Source organism: Rhipicephalus sanguineus, chromosome 6 (genome assembly GCF_013339695.2).
Source record: "Rhipicephalus sanguineus isolate Rsan-2018 chromosome 6, BIME_Rsan_1.4, whole genome shotgun sequence".
NCBI lineage: Eukaryota > Metazoa > Arthropoda > Arachnida > Ixodida > Ixodidae > Rhipicephalus > Rhipicephalus sanguineus.
Window position 1 is genome coordinate 72,932,561 of NC_051181.1, and position 25,325 is coordinate 72,957,885.

The 25,325-nt window shown below is 48.1% G+C and overlaps 2 protein-coding genes across 2 annotated transcripts; both read left to right on the forward strand.

Moving 5' to 3' along the window:
* Window positions 1–1,188: 1,188 nt before the first annotated feature.
* LOC119397341 (sulfotransferase 1C2) lies at window positions 1,189–11,913 on the forward strand. The gene is made up of 2 exons (XM_037664774.1): window positions 1,189–1,584; window positions 11,305–11,913. Exons 1-2 carry the CDS (start codon window positions 1,189–1,191, stop codon window positions 11,911–11,913), a joined length of 1,005 nt encoding a protein of 334 aa, XP_037520702.1.
* A 1,295-nt stretch (window positions 11,914–13,208) lies between these two features.
* Window positions 13,209–24,810, forward strand: LOC119397342 (uncharacterized). The gene is made up of 4 exons (XM_037664775.1): window positions 13,209–13,739; window positions 14,663–14,806; window positions 15,812–15,938; window positions 24,692–24,810. Exons 1-4 carry the CDS (start codon window positions 13,209–13,211, stop codon window positions 24,808–24,810), a joined length of 921 nt encoding a protein of 306 aa, XP_037520703.1.
* The last annotated feature ends 515 nt before the right edge of the window (window positions 24,811–25,325 follow it).

Consider the following 25,325-nt stretch of genomic DNA (forward strand, 5'->3'; position numbering starts at 1 on the left):
CCACCAAGTCGAGCTGATCCAAAGTCACCACTGTTGCGTCTCAGAAGTGTTGAGTTCTGACACATTGGTTTCTGTCGACATGCCGCGTTCGAGAATTCTTCAAGACCCCTATTACCTGGCCTTTTTAAGCTGGGACGCATCACGCGTCACGTTCATGCACTGCCGCGAAAGGCATGAAGGGAAACGACGCCTGACATGTATCTGCTTGACTTGTGGCCGTATCCTGGAAACAGGCGACTAAAGACAGCGTCGCCATCTCTGCGCTGCTAAAGAAAACATGAGCGAACCTTGCAAGCAAATCTTGCTAAGCCTTCTGCAGCGCAAATCCACTTTGTATCTCAAAAACGGAGCTATTTTATCGGCGGTACACGGTTGGCGAAGCCTCATTACTCAAATCTAAATCATATACGAACATTATTAGGGAATGAATAAGCTTAGTAATGCAGGACGACGGCTACCAAGATTCGAAGTGGACGGCTCTCGCTTCAACAGGCACCGCCATCTTGCCCTACGTACGGGATCTCTTGCGTGCGTTAGCGTTGAACGCTATATTCCAGAAATAGCGTTCGTACGTAAGAGCTCGGGCTACGTTTACGTTCTGCTCATGCGCATTTAGGAGCACGCAACGCTAACGCTAACGCTAAATCCTTGCGTTTGCTGTTATCCGCTATACTAAAACTCGCTAGTAATCCAGTTAGCTGAGAAATATGAGTATGTCTAACATAACATCAGGTATATGACAAATCACATGACACGTATGGCATATACTCGTCCTATAATAACACTGGTCGGGCAACTTTCGACGAGAGTTATGTAATGTTGCCTAGTCTTGCTAAGGAGCCACGCATCACAATCTACAATGATGCCTAGTTTTGGTTAACTGTGGAATATTACTCCCTAATGTTCTCTAAGTGCAGGCTAGTCTTTTCTATTGCATGCTAATATTGCCTTATGTTGCCTAACTGTAAGCAATCATTTTGCATTCGAAATTACTGTGGTTTTATGCTGATTAAATTAACTCTAACGCATTCTCATTGCCCAGCAAATTGTTGTTTGCGATTAGTAACATTTTGTGCGTTATAAAGAATGGTATCATGATAGGTCCTATGTTTTTCTTTCATTTTTTGCTTTTTTAGCCATTTTTGCAGGAGCATTAAAAGGTGTTGAAAAAGCTGAACCTCGATTAAAATGGCTCTCACGCGACGCCAGCCATATGCCCAAATCATCGACGGCGAACCAAGGTGCCCTCTTGCGACTCCGGAAACCATCAGGAATGGTCTGCAATTCGTTGCGCACAAAGGAGACCTATTGCAGGTGTCGTACCTCAGAAGCGGAACGCACTGGGTCCAGTACATCATTCAGTTAATCCTCAACGATGGGAAGCCGATCGACAGCTACGACGAGTTCCATCGACGCGCCCGTAATGTCGAGTATTACGCAGACATATCGCAGTACAAGGCCATCGGACCAGTGCGTACTCTTCGCACTCACCTTCCGTTGCGCTTGGAAAAGCTTAACCCAGAGGCAAAGTACGTCTACGTGGCCCGCAACCCTTGGGATGTCTGCGTGTCACTCTACCACCTCGTAAGCAAATCGAGCGTCTTTTTAAAATTTAGTGCACGTTAGGAGCGTGTTACTGTATCGATATTTCAAGGAAATGCAGTGGTTGCACGCGGTTAAATGAAGCTTGTCGAGCGATATCAGCAACGTATACAACGGAAAGCATGCCGCGGCGGGTGTCCTGAGCGTAGGTGACTCCGCGCGTCAAGCAGCTAGACGCTTTTAATATTTACCACATATACTCGTGTATTTAACAAAACACGTTGCGGGGATACTTGGTGACATATTCTTATTTAAAATATTGTAGCGCTACATCTGACGAGGGCAAGACTGAAAAGCACATCACAGGACGGGCGCTGGCTCCAACTATTGTTATTGAAATAAGACGCATTGAACTTCATTGCAAAAAAAAAAAGGGGCAACGGGCGCATGCATAATCATAAGAGAACAGTATATTAGGGTGGGCTTTGTGCAAAACTGTCGCCTTTATTTAGTATATTACATTCACTGACACGCAAGGATACAGATGTGCCGCTGACACACGTGTCGCCTTTTCTTGTGATAACGATTTCGATAGTTCGCGAGCTAGTCTGTCTTTACGTCTCTTGGCGGCAGGTTTTTTTTTTTTTTCTGGAATTTTGGTGTGAAACCGCGCATGCGGCCAAATCACGGAGAAAAAGACACAACTTTGTATATACTGCGAGAGCAATTATATGGACACTCTCGGCGGGTTTTCGCCGTCACCGTCATTCTCCTTATAAAGTCCAATGGGTAACACCGCTCCCCACATTCCATGGTCTGCGAGCTGGTAAAAGTGTGCAAGCGCTGGGGACGAGCGCAGCTGAAGCAGAAATGAAAAGGGCCGGCCGTCTCTGTCGCACGAAGGGTGCATGCGATAACATCACCCCGCGTGCGAAGCCTGGCGTCGACGACTCGTCAAGCAGATAGAAAACGGCCCACCCGTGTTTCGGCACCGCAGAGGGAGGGGGTGGGGCCGCGACGCCAGAGCAGCAGCAGCGAACTTTGAGTGTAAGGTCTCAGTCGCGAGCGCTGCAGCGCTCTATCTCGATAGATATCGCTAGACGGCTTGTATACTTGGTGTGCTGGAGCAGCCCCATTTTGTAGAGCTGCGCGAGATCGGATCCAAGAGAGTTAGCTGCGCGCCTTACTTCGTCTTACATTTCAATTTGTTGCTATCTAATTCATTGCTTTGCCCTAACCTATCATACGTTTTCAGCCTTGCTTGCCTTTATTGAACTGCAGTACTCGCTTGTACATGCAGAAGCGAAAAATAACCTTTGTCACTTTCACGCGGTTGCTAGAATGTTATACCTCGCCCTCATCCTCATCGTCCTCTTTACTCGTTGCGTCCTCAAACTCGCCTCAGTGGCACATGAGATCGTCTTCCGTTCTAATGTATTTGTTCAATATTTCCCGTGACCTTCTACATTTTCTCCATCGTTTTCAAGGAAATCCCGCCCCGCGACTCGCAAATCCAGCGGCACGCGTCAACGAGGGGTGCATTCTTCAGCCGTCCAGTCGCTGTTGTTTGCTGGATGGCGGCACCTCCGAGGCATCAGCTCAATGTCCTAGGCTGTGATTTGGCTACCTGTAGGGACCGAAAGCAGGGCACGGCCGTCTTGTTTTGCGCCAGAAAAAAAAAAGCAAAGAACCTTCTCAATTCTCGCACCGCACAACGGATAACATCTAGAGAGAGAGAGAATAAGAATAAAAGAAAGGCGAGGAGGTTAACGAGGGCTGGGCCCGGTAGCCTATCATCTAACGATCTCAAAAAGAGCGCGGCTAATGCACTGGTAATTTTGGGGTATATTTTTGGGGGGTGCTTTAGCAAAGTTCTGGGTGCGAGTATTGCATGAGCACGGCCATTAAAGCTTCGCATTGCCGGTGCGGCAGTCACGTGACAGAAGTTGAGGTCACGATGCGTGCATCTGCCGGCTTGCAGCTTTCGCGGCCTAACGGATGCGCGGTAGAGGAGAACGAACCGACACGGCGCCTCTCCGTTCTATGATGACGCACGTCCGAGGAGGAAGACGAGGACATTGACGCTGGCTGAGCTTGAATTTCAAGTGCATCCACAAAGCCATTTTATGGGCTTCCACCGGTAGAAGTAGAACTATCACTCTAAAATTAAGCTGCGCTTCTTCACATTTATTAATCGCTGCGATTCGATCACGTGGATGTAGCTGCATGATTGCGACAGTTTGCCCAGAAATTGTCGGAACTGCACCTCCTGAAAAAGAAAATGCATCGCAGCTATTTTTTGGCATTTCTTTAATACAAGCTTAAACTTCGACATTTGATGTTCTAGAATTCTGAGTTATTTCCCTGAACTACGTAATTTCACACGTCTCGATTCTTGAAATATCATAGCACATTATTTTTAGATATTGAATGCTGCTCTGCAATTTCGATTTTATCAAATATATTTTTACAAACGCAGATGGATTGAGTTCACTTTATTTAACTACAGCACAATGGTTTCTTTAACACTTTGCTATTTCATACTGTAATTTTCATCTGATGCTAGCTGATATCATGAAACTATCGCTATACCCGGCTTTAATCGCTTATAGGCGATGCGCAAAGCGCCGTCGACGCCATCTGCCGCCACGGCTCGGAAGCGCTGACGCGTCCCGGCGAGCAGTGTTCCCGTGAGTGTCAACGCGAGTGCACGGATGGATGTATAGCAACCGCGCCGAGCGAGCGTGCTCGGCGCTCGGAGTCCACGTTCGCATCGTGTTGTGTTTACTGTGCGGTCACGGAGAGTGGCCTGGGAACTCGAGTTACGGCGGCCGGGTCGGCAATTTGTAGACGTCCAGGGCGTTGGTTGCGCGATGATATTGCGTGTTCACAAGTAAAGAAAGACAAAGGCACGTCAACAATAAGAACTCGTATATTTAAGCAAAAGCGCTGCGAGGCGAACGAGGCAGCAGCGACGGGGCGACTGGCGTAGCTTCGGCCCGGCGGCTGTGTTTACAACACCCGGCCGACCCGGCCGCCGTAACTCGAGTTCCCACTGTAGTGATGCAGAACTATCGGTAAATTGACTATCGATAGTATCGATAGTTTCTTTGAAACTATCGATAGTGCAGACAAACTATCGATAGCACTACAATCGACAAACTATCGATAGTGCACTCGGTAGTACCATGGTAAATATTACTAGCAATATTACTGCCACGCGTGTTTATTGCTTTGTTTTGGTGTAATCGGGTTTCACCCACAAAGACTGTTAGCAACGTTTGATGCAGACCACGCCGTAATGTTTGAGAGTCTTCACGATTGTTTGACATCATTCTCTTAAGGTTACGCGCGGGACGCGAATAGTCAAGTTTATTCGAGAGATTACGCGAGCACCAGCGATAACGCTGTAAGGTTTGATGACTGATGTATAAAAGACAACGCTTTCCACCGATGATCAGATTACTCGACGGCGGACGACTGTTCTCGCCGCTATCAGTGCGCAGCCTGTATCGCTTGTATTTTTAGTATTGATTTTCTGGTCACAAGATCGTCCAAATAAAGAGCTCCATATTTCCCAGCCTTGTTGCAGCATTCTTCACCGCCACAACCATGTGACAATACTATCGGTAGTGGTGAGAATAAGGATGCTGTTACGGGTCGGCCATATTGGCAAGATATTTGTGATAGCCTACTATCAGCTTCGCTTAATTTATGAGCAATTCTTGGCACAAGAAATAAATTATTTCCGCAGTGAAAAGGGCGGAATATGTCCGTCAATAAATCAATAAATTCACATCCAAAAGCAACCAGTTACACCTTACAATTAACAAACTTAGTTCACGATATATTTTGTATTTTGAAATCAAAAAGAGCAATATAAATTTGACGCTGCGCAGCTCCACTACACGTAACCCCTTCCTTTCCGCTACAACTGAATAGTTTGACTTTATGATCATGTGTCAGCAAAGCACTCAGGCGAAGAACACAAGTATGTCAACTTTCTTGCCCTTCAGTCTCGTCTTCCGGCTCCCCTATGTACCGCGCGCGTGGGGAACCAAGTTTATTCTGCAATGAGTTCGTGGTGTTGTTTTTATACTATCGATAGTACCATCGAATTTCTTACTATCGATAGCGCTATCGATAGTATCCTTTACTATCGATAGTTCGATAGTGACTCAGCTATCGATAGTATCGATAGTGCCATCGATAGTTCTGCATCACTAGTTCCCAGGCCACTCTCCGTGACCGCACAGTAAACACAACACGATGCGAACGTGGACTCCGAGTGCCGAGCACGCTCGCTCGGCGCGGTTGCTATAGATGTGTTTTCATCGTGATTTAACGACTCGGTCGGGCCTCAGCGATGTCGAAAATTAACTGCTGCGCGTTGTCGGCTGCTCAAACACACAGAAAAGATCGCCGCGGGAACGCACTTCTACGGGTTTCCGGTGCTATTTTATGAGAGAGAGCGACGGCGGCGGTGGATTGCCGCTGTACGACGTAGAAAGTAAGCAATCGCGCTCTGTTTACGGCAGTGTTAGAACGATTACCGTGTTTTTATTTCTCCATTCATGTCGCTACGTCTTCAGCGAACGCTACTACGTTTGCACTTGGTCGCCTCGCTCGCATTGTAGACGCTACAATGCACATGAGGTTGTTATTACTGATAAGACGCGATGCCTAGGCTCTCTTGAAAAACGAATGGCGCGAAGCGCAATGCCAGAGAATGTGGGGCAGGTGACGGCTCTTTTACAAAAGCGCCGTGGAATCACACGTGTGCTGCACGAAATAGGCTGCATTTTACCCAGGGGCGTAGCCAGACATTTTTTTCGGGGTGGGGGGGGGGGGTTCAACCATATTTTATGTATGTTCGTGCGTGCGTTTGTATGTGTGCGTGTATATATACGCAAGCAAAACTGAAAAATTTCGGGGGGTGAACCCCCCCCCCCCCCCTTGGCTACGCCTCTGATTTTAACTAATGATGGCGCTGGAATGCGATCACCGGTGTCTGCGTACGGCTCACAAAGGAGGCGGCTGGAGAGGATCCGCTGAGGGGATCCTATGGCACGTCGGTAACGTGATAACGCAGACGCTGCTTGGCGGCACAAGCGGCGCTTCTACAGCCCGACCGCACTCGCCCACTCCCTAAAAAAAAAAAGAAAAGAAGAAAGCACATAAAGAAGGAAGAGCTCAATTCGCTTAAGAAAGCTCGAAATAATGTAAGAACGCCTGCTTTCACTTATAGACAACAAAATATATTTTTTTCAGCAAAATTACAGGGGGTGCACCGACGTTCTTATATGAACACACCCAGCAAATACGTAGCCAAGCTGGCCAAGCTGTTATGACAAGCTAGGTGACCATCAGATCCGCAGTGCCTCAGTCCCGCGCCACTAGCGCAAGCTGCCGAGATCTTTTCCCCAGTTTATCGTGCTGGTTTGAAAGTTTTACCAACGCTGACCCTTCGCGTGGCCGCACCCCTGAAATCCATGCGCCGGTGCGACAGCGCTCTCTCAAAATCTACTATATAAACACATGGCACGTAAACGAAGCTACTGTGTCGAGGAAAAAACGTTGGTTCATGGGTCAGCGCATGCAGGCATTTGTGATTGGGCGTTATAAAGAAAGCGGTGTACTTACGATGAGCTCCACTTCGTAGGGAAGCTTGTTGATGCTTGTCTGTGGCAAACACTTGGCGCGTATGGTGACATTGTCGTCCAACACAGCTCTGACCACGGCCGCTCCTCTGACATCGGACACATGTCCACTATTATAAAGTGCGCCTCCTTTGCGCACACTATCGCCGCAAAAGTAATTATTTGGGACGCACAAGCGGCAAATCGCACGCGCGCACTTCCGTCATGCTTGCAGTGAAAGGAGGCGTCTGCTACGCGACCCGCCAGCGGTTCCGACGGCCGCCGCTACGCGGCTTTCAGTGGCGCCCCTATAGACCAGAACACAGCGAATTCCATGCGCATCGCCATATTTGCATCGCGCGTCGCGCCATCTATCGCACACGCGACGAAACAACATGCGCGGGCTGCCACGCCAGCAGACGCTACACAGAGCAAACGTGAAACTTCCGAAAGTCAGCCCGTTGCCGAGCCTGTTTCGCGTCTTTTCTAGCCTGGACATTTTCGCTGATTTTATTGGAACATCAAGAACATCTTCCTCATGCAAGTCCACAATGTATACAGTACGTGCTGAGTGGTCTGCGGAGCAACCTCGTCAGATACGTACGCTGTTACATTTGTAAAAAAAACGCTCTCGCTGTAGTACGCGTGAATCGTAATTGCAGTGCAGCTCGCGAAAGAGTGAAACGGTGTTTGTTGCCCCATATTGCAAGTTGTGCACAAAGTTTTGTGAAAGCTCATCATTTCAGCATGCATCGCGTAATAATTAGAGGGCGCTTTACGGGTAGTTTCGCGGAACGCAATTTTTGTTTCACGGGCGCTCTTATAATAATGCATCTTGCTCACAAAAGCGTGCTATCAGAGAGTATAACCTGAAGTATCGTTCAGCGATCCATTTTGGAAGCTACCTGCGCTATTTTATTCTTGTAACGATGGTGCTTTACAAGCGAAACTGTGCTACTCTTAGTTAAGCCGGTTAGCTACGCCTGCGATGTAAGGGACACTGGCGCGAGTACTGTTTACTTACGTGCCAATATATGTATTATGTGCAGCTGAATGCCTCGTGTACAGATAAATTTGGGGACATAAAACACTGAAATGAAAGCACGAAATTCTGGCCAGCTGTCGAGGAGCACCGTGCCATTTATTACCTTTTGAAGACGAAATCTCGAAGGCGTGAATGCCATCAAAAGCACTAAAGCTTAATACTACGTTGAAAGTGGCAAAGCATGCTGATTGCTTGTGCTTGAAAGCACTACCTTGCACTAGATTTTCGTCAAAGGAAACGCTCAAAGGTATGAAGTGCACGCTCACACAAAGCTCGCGCCTGCCTTCGACCCAGCAGCGTGTCACGCAAATTAGGCTCGCAAAATAAAATAGGTGGGCATCACACTGCAGAATACACGCTGTTAGTGTACTTACTCGCGCATTTTCACTCGGCTCCTAGTTTTTCTACTCGAATCGTAGTTATCCGCTCGTGGCGAAGCTGAAAACACCGCACCGGCACTATTTCCGTGGCGTGTCGTAATCGTCGCAGACAACGCTAATATCCTCTTGTTGCACGGCTTGTTTTGGCATCCAAAGACGACGCAGTAGTGCCCAGACGAGCTCTTATACGCTGAAGCGGCGTGAACGGGTACTTTTTCGCAATTTAAAGCCTCAGAACTGCAGCTTGCCCTGTTTACTTGGTGCAGCCCGCGCGCGCCTTAGCAGCCCCGGTCAGCCCGGCATCTGGGTGCGAGAGTATCCGCTCGGCTCGCCAGCAACCTGAGTGCGAGACAGGCGTGCCCTGGGGTATAGGCGCTGCGCATCGCGTATACCCTTTGCTGCCGCTGACAGGAGTGGTATAAATAGATCTAGTGGGCTTTTGTTTCGCATACCAAGGTATTAAATGCGAAGCATTTCTTAGCGAACCTTTGGTATTTTGAGCGTTTCTATCTACGTATATATCTATCTATCTAGCCGCCTACGTCTGGGTGCTCTCATGGTCACCTCCTTAACTTGGTGTAGACCAAAACTGGCATGAGAGTGTAAGAGGATTTGACGAATATGACTGATGGGTCACGGCATGAATAACGTGAAAATTCCGTCGCGTACGTCGTCAAACCCTTTTCTCTAGACACTTGTGGCACATACCCGTTTACCAAGGGCCGCGGTATACGGGTATGCGCCACAGGTGATTGACAGTTTATATGTAGCCAGGAACGGAGAGAACAGACATTGGTATCTTAAATGCGAGAGCGTTAAGAAAAACCAACATCGGCAGCGTTGACCCGACGAATGGAAAGAATAAAAATTAGGATCCCACCAGGAATCGAACCCAAGCATTCTGCGTGGCAATCAGGTATTCTACCACAGAGCCACGCCAGGTCTATAAGCTGGTTTGGAAAAACAGCCTATGCATGGCCTAGCCTAGCCTATGTATAAGGTGCAACGTCAATTGGGGTTGTGGTGCTTGCTATCTAATTTTCAAGAAAGCAATAAACACTACATGATACTCCTACGATACAGGCGTCATATCAGTTTAACGTCTGTGGTTCCAGTGTTGGCTTTGCTTTTATAGCAGTCTAACAAACATTACCTTTGTATTCCTATCATTCAGCAAGCAATATTGAAGCATTGCTCGACCCCGGAGAAATACATTAACGAAAGTTACGTATGATATTCACATCATCGCACCGTACCGCACAGTTAGGCCGCCACACCGCGCAGTTAGTCCGCCACAACGACGCAGTGTCCTCTTCATTTCTCACGCGGCTGGGCGATGACCTAATGCTAACAGAGGATGATGCCAGGTTGATTGACAGCCGCTTTGTAGACTACGCTACGTAGGCCACATACGCCCAGGTAGTCTACGAATAAGACAGGCGCGATCGACTGATGTTGGTGAACGTAGCACTATCCAGGCTTACCAGCTTCGACGGCCTATACCTCACCAGCGCGAAGGGTGACTTCAGGTTCCGACACGTCGCCGGCTCTATCGACAGATAATTTGTCGACGAAATGACCGAGGCATCCACGAATTCCAACAGCTGTACAATACCTCATACTTCACTACACATGGACCCCTCGTCACCGCGACCACGACCGGATCCGACAAAAAGTCATGACCAGCTGCTGGTGCTTACTGATCACGGTGACGATGACCTTGTCCAACAACTTGACATGACATGACATGACATGACAAGAACTTTATTGGAGACCTGAGGAACTCGAATCCGGGGAGCCGGAGGCCCCCAGATCGAGTTGGTGGCTGTCAATAACTTCTTCCACACATGCACACGGGTTCGTAAGACCTGCGTGCGTTATCCATCATAAGGGACAAGTAAAATAACTACATATCAGCTTACCGCTTCTGGTGTTGGTAATACCCACGTTGCCGTTGGCAGCATTACCCAACTGTTAACAACTGGTTTTATAACACATATGCGGCTCTTCAACGTATATGTGTGCGTATAAAATTTATACAAATTTTTAGCGTCATTTTGTAACGTTTCGCTCAGTAAAAAATATTACGCCACAAAAAAAATTACGACACAGTCACCTTCCCGCCGCATGCTTCGCATAACATCGACTCCCACGGTACGTGGGATCTGCCGAATTTTTTATATTCCTTTTTTTATATAAAAACAGAACTGCTTAATGAAACCTGTCTAGAATAAACCAATGGTGCTGTAGTTATTAGCGTAAGATTTACTACCTTGTCATTCACCTTGGTTATTGTAAAGGCCAGAGTGGTATCGGTGCATTTTGTAGCGGTATATTATATTTCGCAGTTTTTTGTGCCTAAGCAGTTGTCAGAGCAACATTCCATCCACGTCCCGAGCGGGATCAGTCAAGACTGACACACAACCGAGTACAAGGCATAGCTGTAAAACATCGTGCTAGGTCACATCAGCGCCTTAAAACAGACTAAGAAAATTCATGACAAGCGTTTGCTTGGAAAGGTAATCAGCATGAAAAAGAGGACACAAGAAACACGCAGACGCAGGACCAAATGCTGTTCATGTGTGTCATCCGTGGTCCTGTGCGTGCGCGTTTCTTGTGTATGCTGATTAATTTTACATGATGTCGCACCAACTTGCCCCTAATCAACGCAATGCTTCCGAATTTTTGCAACTTCCAGGTGACTTCGCTGAGCTTCTATCGCTTTCAAGATGGCACATTCGACGATTTTCTGGAGACTTTCTTGACGGGTTGTCTTCCTTACGGCTGTTACTTCGAACACCTGGTGGCCGGTTACTCGCTCAAGGACGAGCCGAACGTTCTCTTTCTCACGTACGAAGAATTGCAGAGAGACATACGGGAAGTGGTGCTTCGTGTCGCCAGCTTCATCGGCGAGCATTACTTGAAAGCTCTAAAGGAGAATGGAGAGGAAGGGCAGAACCTATTGGACGTTATCATCAGAAACAGCAGTGCCGAGAGCATGAAAAAGGTTATGGTCTTCAACTTTAGCGAGTGCTCTGACCCAGATGTAGACAGGCGGTTCAAGAGCTTAAACATCACTACAAATTCAGCCCACGAAGGAGATACGACGCGCCATAACTGTGTGAGAAACTGCAAGGTTGGAAAGTGGAAGGAGTACTTTTCTCCCGAGCAGCTGCGACGTATGGAGACCACCATCAGAGAAAAGACGAAGGGTTCTAGCGTTATGGACCTTTGGAGAGACATACGGGCAGAGGCGTTGCGCATGAGCCGAGAAAAGGAGACACCGGCGTCGTTGACACAGTTGTGAAGTGACCCGTGCCGTCGCTGCCGATGCAGTGGCCTTCATCGTGCGATGAAATATGGAGCTACGTTGAGTTGAAAGGAGGAAACTGGGTGGAGCAATTGCCAGGCATTTCGCAATGTTAGATCCGCCGGCAACCTACACCACCTCCATTCTCATCATCATCAATAATGTTTCACCGCAATTTCAACCTAGAGGCATTCGTGTTGTTGAGCTTTTCTGCATACCTGCTAGAAGGAGAGGTCAATTGCCTTAGATGTGATTTAATATGACTTTGCCGGAGGAAAAAATGAGTCAATAAACATGCTCAAGCCTGTTTGTGCCAAGTATTCAGCACACGGTACCATCACTCCTGCTTTCACCCTTCCCACCGAAATCTCTATAAGGCCACTTAGAGCAAGAAAAAAAAGAAACAAAAATCACTCGAGGAGGCGCGCAGCACGCCGGGCAGTTACAGCGTAGGTTAGATGAGCGACCTCGAGAACATCTGTAAGGCCATTGCTCCAAGTACGTACTGCGCACTGGAAGTAGTTGTCTAATGTTCGAACAATTATGAGAAGTTGAGAACACGTTCAAGCGTGTATTTTGATCCGGAAAATGCGCTTGAAAGGTATTTATTTGGACACTAACGAGGTATTGTCCTTTATAAGCATAAAGTCCACATGATATAACAGATCATGGGTAAACAGTCTGGTTCAATGCTATCAAAGGTGCTGTATCGCGCCAATTGCGGAACTGCGGCTGAGCGCATCTGCACGGCGCGTGCACATAGGTCTGAGTAGACTGAGGAAGACGACGATCGCAGGTCTTTGGAATAAACCTTGTTTTACTTGTGGTTCTGGCCTGTGTCAGCTACGTTACTTCAGTGGCGACGAAGATGGGATATTACTCCGGTTTAATCTTCGGCTAAAGGCGGACGACCAGAAGACATGGGATCTCGCCCACCAGCTTTCGATGGAGCAGCGGGAAGCTGGGGTACGTACCGCATACGTCTTGAAGCCTTCTTCGAGGGACATGAAGTAACGGATCCCGGGAAGCGCCGCGCCTTGCTGATTTCTTCGCTGAGCGACAGTGTTGTACGGATATTACAAGGACGTAATCCAAGCACCCCGGTCAACACCTTAAGCTACGACCAGGTTGTGGAATGTTTGGAAGATCAGTACAACCCGCAAGCTAATGAAATTGCAGCCAGTTATGCGTTTTTCATGCGGAAGCAAAAGGGAGGCGAGAGTGTGCGAGATTTCATCGCGGAACTCGGGAGGCTAGCCGAAAGCTGCAACTTCGGTAGTATGATGGACCGTATGTTACGAGATCGCAACGTTTGCGGTATCCGGGACGACGACGCACGGCGTTCTTTGTTGACGCGAGCTACGCTGACCTTGAAAGAGGCCGAGGACTTCGCCAGGGCTTCCGAGAAGGCACAGGAAGACGTCAGTGACATGCAGGAGACTGGCGTGGGCAACGGCAGTGGTACCATGAACGCCCTGCTGCGACTACGACGACGTGAGTCCCGGGCGCCGAGTAGCAACCTAGAAAGCAGTCGTCCACTGTGCGAACGTTGCGACGGGCCGCATTATTCCAACGTGTGCCGCCATCGAAACACCAAGTGCCGTATGTGCGGGAGGAAAGGTCATCTGGGCAGGGTATGCCGCAGGAGTCGTTCCCGGACGTCAGGTGCATATGTCGTGGAAGAAGATGAAAGTGAGAGCGAAGAATTTACGCTTGCCTTGGTGGCACACAGTGCGACCGACAGGGACGTCTCGCGGCCTCTCGAGAAGGTTTTGACGTGGGGAGGGCAGGAACTGAGCATGATAATCGACACGGGCTCGCCGGTGAGTGTGATTCCAGTGAGTGTATACGAGAGACACAGAAGGCGGTGGCCAGCTCTCGCAAAAACTGCCCTGCGGCTATCATGCTTTCTTGGACCCCTGCCCGTCATTGGCAAGTTAACCATGGACGTGAAGTCTGGGACAGTAACCGCGTGACCAGTACGTTAGTGGTGGTGGGCTGTCAAGGACCACTCCTCTGCGGCCGGCGTACAATCAAGGAATTTCGCAAGGCCGGCGTGTCTCTTTTGGACGCCAACAGCGCTGCGTGTGTAAACTTTGTTCAACAGAATGCGCAGTTGAAAGCCCTACTTGACGAATTTTCGCAGCTGTTTGACAACAAACTGGGTTGCTGTGAAGGGCCTCCCGTTAAGCTACACATCAAGGAAGGCGCTCGGCCTCGTTTTTGCAAAGCACGGACCGTGCCTTATGCAATGCGTGCCCAAGTCTCAGCTGAGATTGATCGCCTGGTGGAAGAAGGAGTGCTTTCCCAGATCAGCGTCTCTGAATGGGCAACGCCGGTAGTCCCCGTGGCGAAAAAGAACGGTGACATAAGACTCTGCGGGGACTTCAAGTTAACGGTGAATCCGGCTACTTACTTGGAACAGTATCCTCTGCCGAAAGCTGACGATATCTTCGCAGCGCTTGCTGGAGGTGAAGTCTTTAGTACGTTGGACCTACGTAACGCATACAACCAGCTTCCTCTAGACGCCGAAGCTAAAAGGATCGCAGTGCTGAACACGCATAAGGGACTCTACTGTTACAATCGCCTCGCTTTTGGAATCGCTTCAGCCCCAGCTCTGTTCCAAAGGCGCATGGAATCAGTCCTCCGAGGTCTGCCAGGAGTGAAAGTCTACCTAGATGACATTATTGTCGCGGAAAAGAAGCACGATATGTCGGTATTGCGACAAGTGTTCCAACGACTGCAGGACAGCGGCCTGAAGCTGAATAAAACAAAATGCAGATTCCGAGAAAAACAAGTGACATTTCTGGGCCACCGCATCGACGAAAAAGGCCTGCATCCTTTGCAAGACAATCTCGGCGCCATACTAGGTGCACCGTCGCCAACTTCGGTGAGCCAGTTGAAATTTTTTCTGGGCTTAATCACGCATTACTCCAAATTCTTGCCTAACCTCTCAACCATGCTAGCACCACTGTATGCATTGCTGACGAAGGGAGTTGCCTGGAAATGGGGACATGCGCAAGAAAGCGCATTTCAAGAAGCCAAGAAGGCTATGAAAAAGGCAAACTTTCTAATTCATTATGATCCTTGTAAGCCACTTCGGCTTGAATGTGACGCTTCCATGTATGGTTTGGGTGCTGTGCTGTCTCATCGCATCAACGTCAAAGATTATCCGATTGGTTTTCGATCGAGAACATTGACTGCTGCAGAGAAAAACTACTCGCAGTTGGAAAAGGAAGGGCTTGCCTTAGTTTTCGGTGTGACCAAGTTTCGAGATTATCTTTTTGGCAACCGGTTTACGCTGGTCACTGATCACAAGCCATTGACCGGGCTTTTTCATCAGGACAAGCCCATTCCATAAATGGCAGCAGCGAGGATCCAACGCTGGGCATTACTTTTGTCAGCGTATCAGTATGAGCTCGAATATCGGAAAGGACAGCTGAATGGTAACGCCGATGCTTTGAGCCGCTTACCTCTGACTAATCAAGAAAGCGCAACAGAAAGCTCTTCGGTAGAATACGTGCTGCACGCGCAAGCTTTAAACGAGTTTGCTCTGTGTCCGCAGAAGCTAGCAGAGAACACCGCTGAAGATAGAGTGCTTCGTCAAGTAATGACATGGATTCTGCGGGGTTGGCCAGGAGAACTGAGTGCGGGACAACAGTGTTTCCGTCCTTTCTTCACTCGTAGGGATGAGCTGACAGTGAGCAACGGATTAGTTTATTGGGGTCATCGTGTCATTCTGCCGGAGAGAGCGCGTTCTTTCATGTTGGAAGAATTGCACGAAAACCATCCGGGCATCACGGCAATGAAGAGCCTCGCACGCGCGTTCTTTTGGTATCCGGCTCTGGACCACGATATAGAGAGTCTTGTAAAAAGTTGTCCGCACTGTGTGCAGTGTATGCCACTACCTGCAGCTCAGGTTCCTTCAAGTTGGCCTGAAACTGACAAGCGCTGGTCTCGGCTGCATGTCGACTTTGCTGGTTCTGTGGAAGGTCACATGATCCTTGTGCTGGTGGACGCAGGTACGAAATGGATAGAGGCAGTCCCACTCAAAACAGCGACGGCTGACACCACAGTGGAAGTTCTTCGGAGTATTTTCGCTCGTTTCGGCCTGCCTCACACAGTGGTGTCCGATAATGGGCCCCAATTCACCAGTGTGGTGACAAAGACCTTCTTTCGGGATAACCATGTCCGTCACGTGACAACTGCCCCTTATTATCCGCAGTCGAACGGGGCAGCAGAGCGGGCAGTGCGCACTGTCAAGGAAGCACTAAAGAAGAACAAAGTAGGGTCACTGAAATGTCGACTTGCTAAATTCTTGCTTCGGTACAGGGTAACGCCGGTAAAGGACGGGAAATCGCCCGCAGAGATGTTGCTAGGTGCCCAACCAAGAACCAGACTAAGTGCTCATTTCCCGGTGCGAGAGGACACAAAAGAGACAGTCAAGGCTGCAGCACCACCTTCCCGCTTGATTCTTCCTGGAACACGAGTTTGGTCACGACAGTATAACCGCAGTGGACAGAGATGGCTGCCTGGTACCGTGACTGCGGCCAGCGGGGGTCGGCTGCTTACTGTTGATACGGAAGAAGGAGAACAGCGACGACATGTCAACCAGGTGCGACTTCGGGAAGCTCAGCAAGCGCAGCAAGAAGCCTCCGTGACCCATTCAAGCGAGAGCGAAACGACCATCGGCGATGAAGGTTCGCTGCCACAACAACTACCCGCAAAGGAACTCGGCGCACAAACAGACGAAGGGGCGGGTACAGACCAGCTTGCAAGCGCTGTGGAAGACCCTGTCCTACCCAGACGTTCAACTCACAAAAGAAGAGTTCCGGACAGGTTTTAGAAAAAAGTGCAATTTCTCACCAGACACTTTAGGGGAAGGAAGTGCTGTATCGCGCCAATTGCGGAACTGCGGCTGAGCGCATCTGCACGGCGCGTGCACATAGGTCTGAGTAGACTGAGGAAGACGACGATCGCAGGTCTTTGGAATAAACCTTGTTTTACTTGTGGTTCTGGCCTGTGTCAGCTACGTTACTTCAAAAGGTATAAAAGGCGCTGCATTACCTGGGCTCTAACGAAATTCTATAGCTAGGCTGCGGCTACCGATAATAATAACTGAGCCACATCCTGTTATTTGTGCTCTACCGTACAGAGCCCACGTTAACCGTACCGTAAAGCTACGGCCATGCCGCTGATAAATTTTCAGCAGAGCACCCACCTGTTACATAATTATTATGGCATGGCACAGAGAGGTATACTATGGAAATCTCTTTCCGAGGTTGCTTCGCCATCTCGACCTTTAATTTGCGTACATTTACCTTGTACCGTATTTTTCTGCTGCTACTTCTGTAATAATCCCCCGCCCCTTTTCACGAATCATTCTAGGCGCGAACATTTGAGGTTTGTGTATAATTAAATAAATTATAAATGAATAAAGGAATAAATGAAATAATAAATACATAAAGCAAATAATGTTGTTGATGCTACTGCTGATGGCGACGGCGACAAGTTGCAGCCATAGGACGACAACCTCACTCATGAGTCAACTCACCCAGACTCACGCACACTCAAATCGATCCGTGAGTCTGAGTCTGGGTGAGTCCGCATGAGCAATGTCACGATGAGTTTGAATCCGAGTGAGTTCGGTGGAAAACAATTCTAGTGAGCCTGAGTCCGAGTGAGTCCACTTGAGGAAAATTTTGGCGAGTAGGAGTCCGAGTGAGCCCTACGGGCAAAACACGTTTCATGAGTGAGTCTGAGGGAGCTGCACAGCTTTTGCCTACCTCTAGGTATATATGAGTAAACGCGAGAAATTCGAAGGCGACCATAATCTTTGATTTAGCTGTCTGGTAGGGACACTGGCACCTCGGCGCTGGTGTACGTTATCGTAAGTAATCTTAAGCTCCGACATCCTGCGTATACAATATAACACTTAACTTGAACGCGAACCATCGATATCGTAGAGCTGGACAGCAGAGCTGTTACACTCGAGGTTTCTTCCTGTGGCGTAGAAAGAAACCTATCATGCTCGTTTTCAGCTTGCCTTTGCCACGTCAAGCCAAGCGAAGCTTAAGTGAGCCTTGTTAAGCGAAGGTAATCATAGTCAAGCATAATTAAGCCTAGTTGAGCATGGTAGCACCTTGCTAGCTAAGCATAATTATGGTTCTACTTGCCTCTAATTAGGCCGAGTTGAATTCTTAGTGTTGCTAGGGAGGTCGATCTTGGCAAATCTTACCGAGCCTATCCTAATTAGGCCCAATTAGTTCTAGTTAAGTAACTAGCTAATTACCCAGTTGAGGCGTCGAAATGAGAGTTACACGAGACTAAGCCCATATATGCTCATTAGCATAGTTAAGGTTATTAAGCTACTGGAATCCTGTATTCGGTGCTGCTACGTGATGTCTAATCGACACCCAATCGATACCGTTCGATAAGCTAGTGGCCAATACATGGTTTACGATAGATCACGTGAACACTTCGTGCAGCTGTGTATGCATGCACGTATCGATTGATCTGGCAACACTTAGCAAAACTTCGAAAAAGCCCAGCCAAGGCACAACCAGCCAGGCGCCCGGCAGCTCTGCTGCGAACCAGCCTTGCGACTTTGTGCAAGCTCCGCTGACTCTTTTATTTTTTAAAAGCGATCCTGTTCAGCAAATCGTTCCTTTACACCCCATACAAAAAACTATCATGATCATAAACGGGTATGCGCCACAGAAATTGGGTGAATTCTATTGCTCACCACTGGTCCACTAAAAGTTGAGAATAAAACTATCGTCCTCAAACGGGTATCTACAACTGGGCGGCCTACCAGAAGACTATCATCATCATAAACTGGTATGTGCCACAGAAAATGGGTAAGTCCCACTACAAAAAACTCCCACTAAAAAGGAAGAAGGCAACAGCCCAGCAAACGGCCGTGAAGCGACTGCGGCGAGCCGAAGCCCTCCGAGTGCGTACAACGACAGAATACCAGGGAACGAGAAAAGTAGCGGTGGCTGTGATTAGACCCCGAAGCGATGGAAGGCCTACGCCAATGACGTGCCCGTAAATCTATGACACCGGTGTCATGTGTGTCATTTTATGTGGTTTACCTCGAACCTCTCTGTACTCAGAATCAACGTACAAATAACCTAACATCACCTCGCTAAAGCCTAGCTACGACGTTGAATCAACCTAGAAACAATTAACATCACCTAGCTAAGGCCTAGAAACAACCTAGAAGCAGCTAGAGTAGTATTCAAAATCGTCCAGTTTAGCTGTTTCAAGACTTTCGCGGCTTAGTGCAAGCTTCGCCTGATTTTTTACGAGACTTTTTCTGCATGAAGTAAACTTTTCTGCATACTCGTTAAACCGGAATTAAGTGCTTGACCGGAGGTCCCTGGAAGAGGAACAAGACGGCTAATCGCAGCTCGCGCCACTAACAGATGTATGAAGCAAAAATATTTTTTCAATGTCTTGCTGGCTTTGAAACCGGGCCCACTGGCTCCTAATGCAAGTGTCTTGAGCAGTGGGCTACACCCCCATTTCTTTACTGGCAGTCCTCTACATGTGTCAAAACCAAAAAAAAAAAAAATCGTGAGAATGAAAGAAATGCGAGAAGTTTGCACTAAGTCGCTTGGCAAAGCGAAGCTGGTTATTCCTGAGCTCGCCGCTCGAAGCGGCAGCCAAGATAAGGCGACGGGCGGATCTGTAATACGCGCAAAGCTCGCCACTCTGAATGTGTCGAAATCGCGGTCCCTTAGCCACTCTATAAGAAGCTGTTCCGATTGCTATGGCGACGGCTGCTCCTCGGCGTGGCGGCGGCTTGGCTGTTTTTAGCAATGGCGCGCAGCAGGGTTGTTTCTTAACGGACGTCTTAGTGCCAGACTTTCGATGTTAAAAAACTCCATCCAATACACAGTAATGCCCGTCCGCCACTATGGCGCACGTTGCCTATGTAAAATAGTTTAAGTGCTGTCAGGGATTTTACCCTGCTCTGCCAATGATGTTCACGCCGTTGCAAGTTCAGCGCTTCCAGGTACCGCTGAGCACAAAGTCCAATATATACAAGCGCCAGTCGGGCATATGATTTCCACTGGTAGCACGCCATCCTTGAGATCCATTGAAAGTGGAGGCCCATAAGTATGATGTACTCGTAGAGGAGTATATCATCGTCCTGTGCAGGGGCGTAGCCAAGGGGGGGGGGGGGTTGGGGGGTTCAAACCCCACCCCCCCGAAATTGTTCAGTTTTGCTTGCGTATATATACACGCACACATACAAACACACGCACGAACATACATGAAGTATGGTTGAACCCCCCCGAAAAAAATTTCTGGCTACGCCCCTGGTCCTGTGTTAGCAGAAACTTGATGCCATGGTGATAGTATCCTTGCAGCATGTCCTATTAGTAGACCACTGCTCAACAGTGCATGCGTACATGATGTACAACTTCCGGTATTTCTCACAAAAAATATAGGATGACTTCCCCTTGGCATATGGAAGCCACGTTGAACAACAACGCTTTAGCATTCATTGTACAGTCGCGCTCATTATGACTTGCAACATGGTGGTCGTGGTTAAAGGGGCCCTAAACATGAACGGAGATACTGACAAATGTTAAATTGCGTTAGAGAATACCAGTAACAGAAACGGCTTAGTTCATTAGTTTTTGCTATGTGGGCGCCGCTTTACAGTGGTGGCGCCAGTTTGAGCAAGCACAACATGCTGTAGGTCATATTGGGCGCGACTGTACCTGTGTATAGTTTAAAGAAGAATGTTCGGGTGGCTGGCTGCAATGAAATCCTTTTTACCTTTTTCAATACATCCAGATCTGGGTCTCCAGTGTTCACGGCTCTGTAGATGGGAACACACAAAACACCAACATGGAGATTACGGCATAGCTTTTTCCGTTTAACGCCCTAAAAATGCCTGGATCATCGATAAGTGAGAGTAGATGTAACGATATAACGCGTACCGGCAAAGCATGTTGTTTAAATATGATAATTACCACACTCTTAATATGTTGCCACGACGCGACCAACGCCTTAAAGCTGACTCAGTCGGAATGAACATCTCTTGAATTGAAGTTCCTTGCAATCTCGTGTCGGCCAAACACCATACGCGCCAAGCCGGACGTTGCCGGCGTGGTCGCGAAGCGTGGCTCCATCTCTACAAGGAGTCTACGAAAAAAACGCTCCGCGAAGCTCAATGATCGCTCGCGTTGAAAAGAGCGCAAGAAACACTGTCTCAGCACCAAAGCATGACAGTAGAGTTAAGTCTATGGGGCCCTGTATCTGTCTTTGCAAGTTAGATATTGTAAATAAAAAATGAAACGTTATCATACTAGAAGTTACAGTTTCAGTGATATTGCGAACAAGCGTTACGAAGAACTAGGAAGCTATACTTTTGGTGGCACGAGCATTGACTGCAAATCTTGTTTGTTTTCTTTTTTCATTACATCCGGACGAGCACTTAATGCAGGTTTTCTGAATATTCACAGTAAGTTTCCTTAAAATATTTTGGCGCAGCTTTGCAGTAGTGGTGCGAAGATCACTCCTGCTCACCCTGACTTACATTTTGCATCTCCTTGCTATACCATACTATATATGTGGTTGTGATATGCTTTATGTAAACCCTCCGCGTTTCCCTCCTTGTCTTCACTTCCCTGGCCCGCAGCTAGGAATTTTATCGCGGGGGGGGGGGGGGTGGTTCAACTTGCTGAAGGCATTCTCTATTTGCGGAAAAAACCGATTTCCATTATTTATTTTAGGTAAAACACACCATCCATCATTATGTTGGGGGAGGGGGGTCGTAGCTATGATTTACCCTCTCCCCTCCTTCTTTCCATGTTTCTAATACTCTCTCTCCTTTCCAGCCGCTTTCTATGCTATACATGCTATGCTATGCTTTCCACTCTCCCCTCCTCTTTTCCCTCCTCCTAACGCTCACATCACACCTCCTTGCCCCTCACTTTCCTTCCTACCCCCTTGCTAATCAATAGTATACATGGCTAGCTATGCTATGCTTTACCCTCTGCCCTTCTTTCTTCCCTCCCCATCACCCTCGCTTCTCTTTCCCAGCCCCTTGCTACGCTATACTACACATGGCTATCCAAAAAACGCCAGGCCTGCTCGGATAGCGCAGCACAGTCACAGCGAAAGCTGCAAGAGCGCCATTTCTAGAGCCCGTTATCTCTCTTTTGCGATGATGATGATAATGACCTTTATAAACGGCTCACACGAACCTGGGTGATTGGCCAAGAAACGAATAATTTATAGGTAAATGTGGTCACATGTGAAAATGAATTATAGAAGGTTAGAGTATATTATTAATGCTAATTTAAAAATGCAGAATCAAAATAGCCCTGCTACTAATACAAGTACCCTAGCAACGTACCCACTACGCCAAAAATCATAATTTTTGTGAAGTTGGGAAGCACCCACCACGACATTATTCGTCATTCTGGGGTGAAGCGAGGTACCATCTGTAAGGCATCATGTGCACTTTGTTGATGCGACGGTTGATGACGATGAAGAATTATGGCGAAGCCCTTTGTAATGGGTTGGAAGGTTTAATAGACCCACAAGTTACGTAATTCGCATTGTGTGACGCCCGGTCGTTATTGAATTCTCCCGCCACGCTTTATAACATACGCTAACGTGAGAAAGAGAGAGAGAGAGGGAATTAACTGTATTGAGACCCTGAAGAAATGGATCATGGGAACGTTATGGGCTTCCTTGGCAACCAATAAAGTGCACTGCGAGGAAGCCACTACGCTATGAATCATCATAATTTTTGTGAAGAAGGGAAGCAGTCACTACGCAAGTTTTCGTCATTCTGCGGAGAACCGTGGTACCCGCGAAATACCTGTGAGACATTATGTTCACTTCGTTGATGCTGTGGCTGATGACGATGAAGAATTAATGGCAGATCCCCTTGTAATAGGTTGGAAGCATTCAACAACCCTCTCGTTGCACAGTTGGTGTTGTGTGACGCCTGGTTACCGAATTCGCGCTGTGCGACTCCGGGTTGTTATTTTACTCTTCTACCACACTACATTACACATTTTAATGTGGTTCCTTCGCGACATCAAGCCTGTAAAGGGTCTTTTTGCAAAGCATTTTCAAACACCGGCGTGGCTCTGAGGTAGAACACCAGGTTCCCACGCAAAGGGCCCAGGTTCGAATCTAGTTCCACCCCGGATGTTTTTTCTTCATATTGAAGCACAAAGCTTATAAGCGCACATAAAGCCAACTAGCCCATCTCACCGTCTTGTTGCATGTTTTTTTTATTATTTCGTTTTTTATTGCGATAGCAATTATAGGGACAGTCTCGGCTGGATTTTGCCGGCGTCGTCATGCACCGTGTATATATATATATATATATATATATATATATATATATATATATATATATATATACATATATATATATATAAATGCCCCAAAGAAAGATAATTCAGAAAAATGCCTCCGAAGCGCGGAATCGAACCAGGGACCTCTTGCTCCGCAGCGAGTGGCGCTAACCACTGCGCCACGAAACGCAGATCCTCCACGTAGCTAACGGCGAGCGTTATATACGCACCCTTTACCGCTGGACGGACTCAGAGACGGCCGGCGCTTATAAGCGTTTCTTCATTACCAGCAAGATGGCTCTAGCAGCGCGACGGGCGCATTTAAATGTCGTCGGCGAGCTCGCTGGCTTCTTCTTATATTTGCGCAGGGAGAACCTTACCCTTCCGCTGTCTGCTCGCGCGGTTTTCTCGTGGTGAGAGGAAGAGGGATGTTTCAAGCTTTCACCGTGATGTCCGCGCTCATGTTACGAAGCGTACGAAAGTCACTCGAGCTCAAGAGACGCCGCTAAACGAACAAACAGAAGATGAGCGCGAACTATCAAGTGTCGCAGCTCGACACTTGAAGGACGTTAGTTTCCTTCGCTGCTTCGGCCGCCTTTGCAACAGGAGCGCTGTTCAAACTGAGAGTATCTATTGGAGAGCCTCACTTCGTATAGCATTAGTTTCTTGCTATCGCATTCATTGCTTCGCCCTTGCGGCGAAACTGCGACTTTTTCTTTCTTATTTCGAGCGATAGTGGTTACGGACACCGGCGGCGGCGGCGGGCAACTGCGGCGCCAAAACCGGCGCTCATAGCAGCTTTCGCTGTAAAAGAGGCAGAAGTTCGTGGGAAAATGGAAACTTGAAAAGTTGAAAAATTCGTCAACACAGGGTGTCGCTGGAGCCGACATTTGGGCAAATGGACTTGTCCTCTTCAAGACTCAACTGCTTTTCAGCCCCTTGGTATACTATACTACATGTCGCTGTGCTGTGCTTCAATGTCTGTCCTCTTCCTTTCCATCATCATCCTCACATACCTTTGCCATCCTGTTCTATACATGGCTACGCTATGACTTACTTATCCTCTCCCCCTCCTTCTTTCCATCTTTCTCGCCTTCACTTTTCTTCCTCGCCCTTGCTTACTATACATGACTATGCTATGCTTTACCCTTTTCCCTCTTTCTTTCCTCCTCCCCACCCTTACTTGCGTTTCCCGCTCCTTGCTATTCATGGCTGTGCTATGCTTTACCTTCTCTCCTCCTCCTCACATCAGTCTATTTCACCACCAGTTCCCTTTCCCAAACATTGCTATACTATTCTATTCGTTCGAGGGCTAACGCGATCAAACAATCAGAGTTAACGCGCGGCCTCCGAGATACGCGCGGCCAAAAGCGGATCTCAGGACGCTGTCTTATTTGCGTTACAGCGCATTCCTTTCCTTTCATTTGTATTGAAAGTTGTGGAAGATCCGTTGCGTCAAAATGATGTTCCGGAAAAAGAACTCGACACAGGTGGCCAGCTGCTCGTCAAGCTCCGGGCAATCAGCGGAGACCAAAATGGACAGCCCACTCAATGAATACATCAAGAATAGCTCCCCATATTGGCGACGAAGAATGGAACCTCTTGCGCTTGCATCCATGAGCTTGCAACTTGAAGACCTCCCTGTACCCGACACTACCATAACCATCACGTGCCACGTGTCGACCGGATCACCGAGAACATTTGTACTTCTCTCACACTGTCGACAGTATTTGAACGTTTTCATTCCTTTCCCACTTCGGTATATCAACGGATCGCATAAACTCTCCGCTCAACGCTACGTGCGTAACGCCAGCGTAACGGTTAGGGTCCATATTCTTAGACATACGCTCGGTCAAGCCTCTGATCACGGGATCCGTCAGCGTACTGTGATGCTTCTCACTGAATCCCGTACGCGATCGAAAACAATCCGCGCACATAGAAAGTTGCAAACTCCGGATTAAATGAACAAGACCATTAAGAGAGAGAGAGCGCTTTCAACGGTCGCACAGTTACGCAGGTGCGCGGCGCGATGCATGGTACATAAAATAGAAAATATGAGTTGGCAACGGC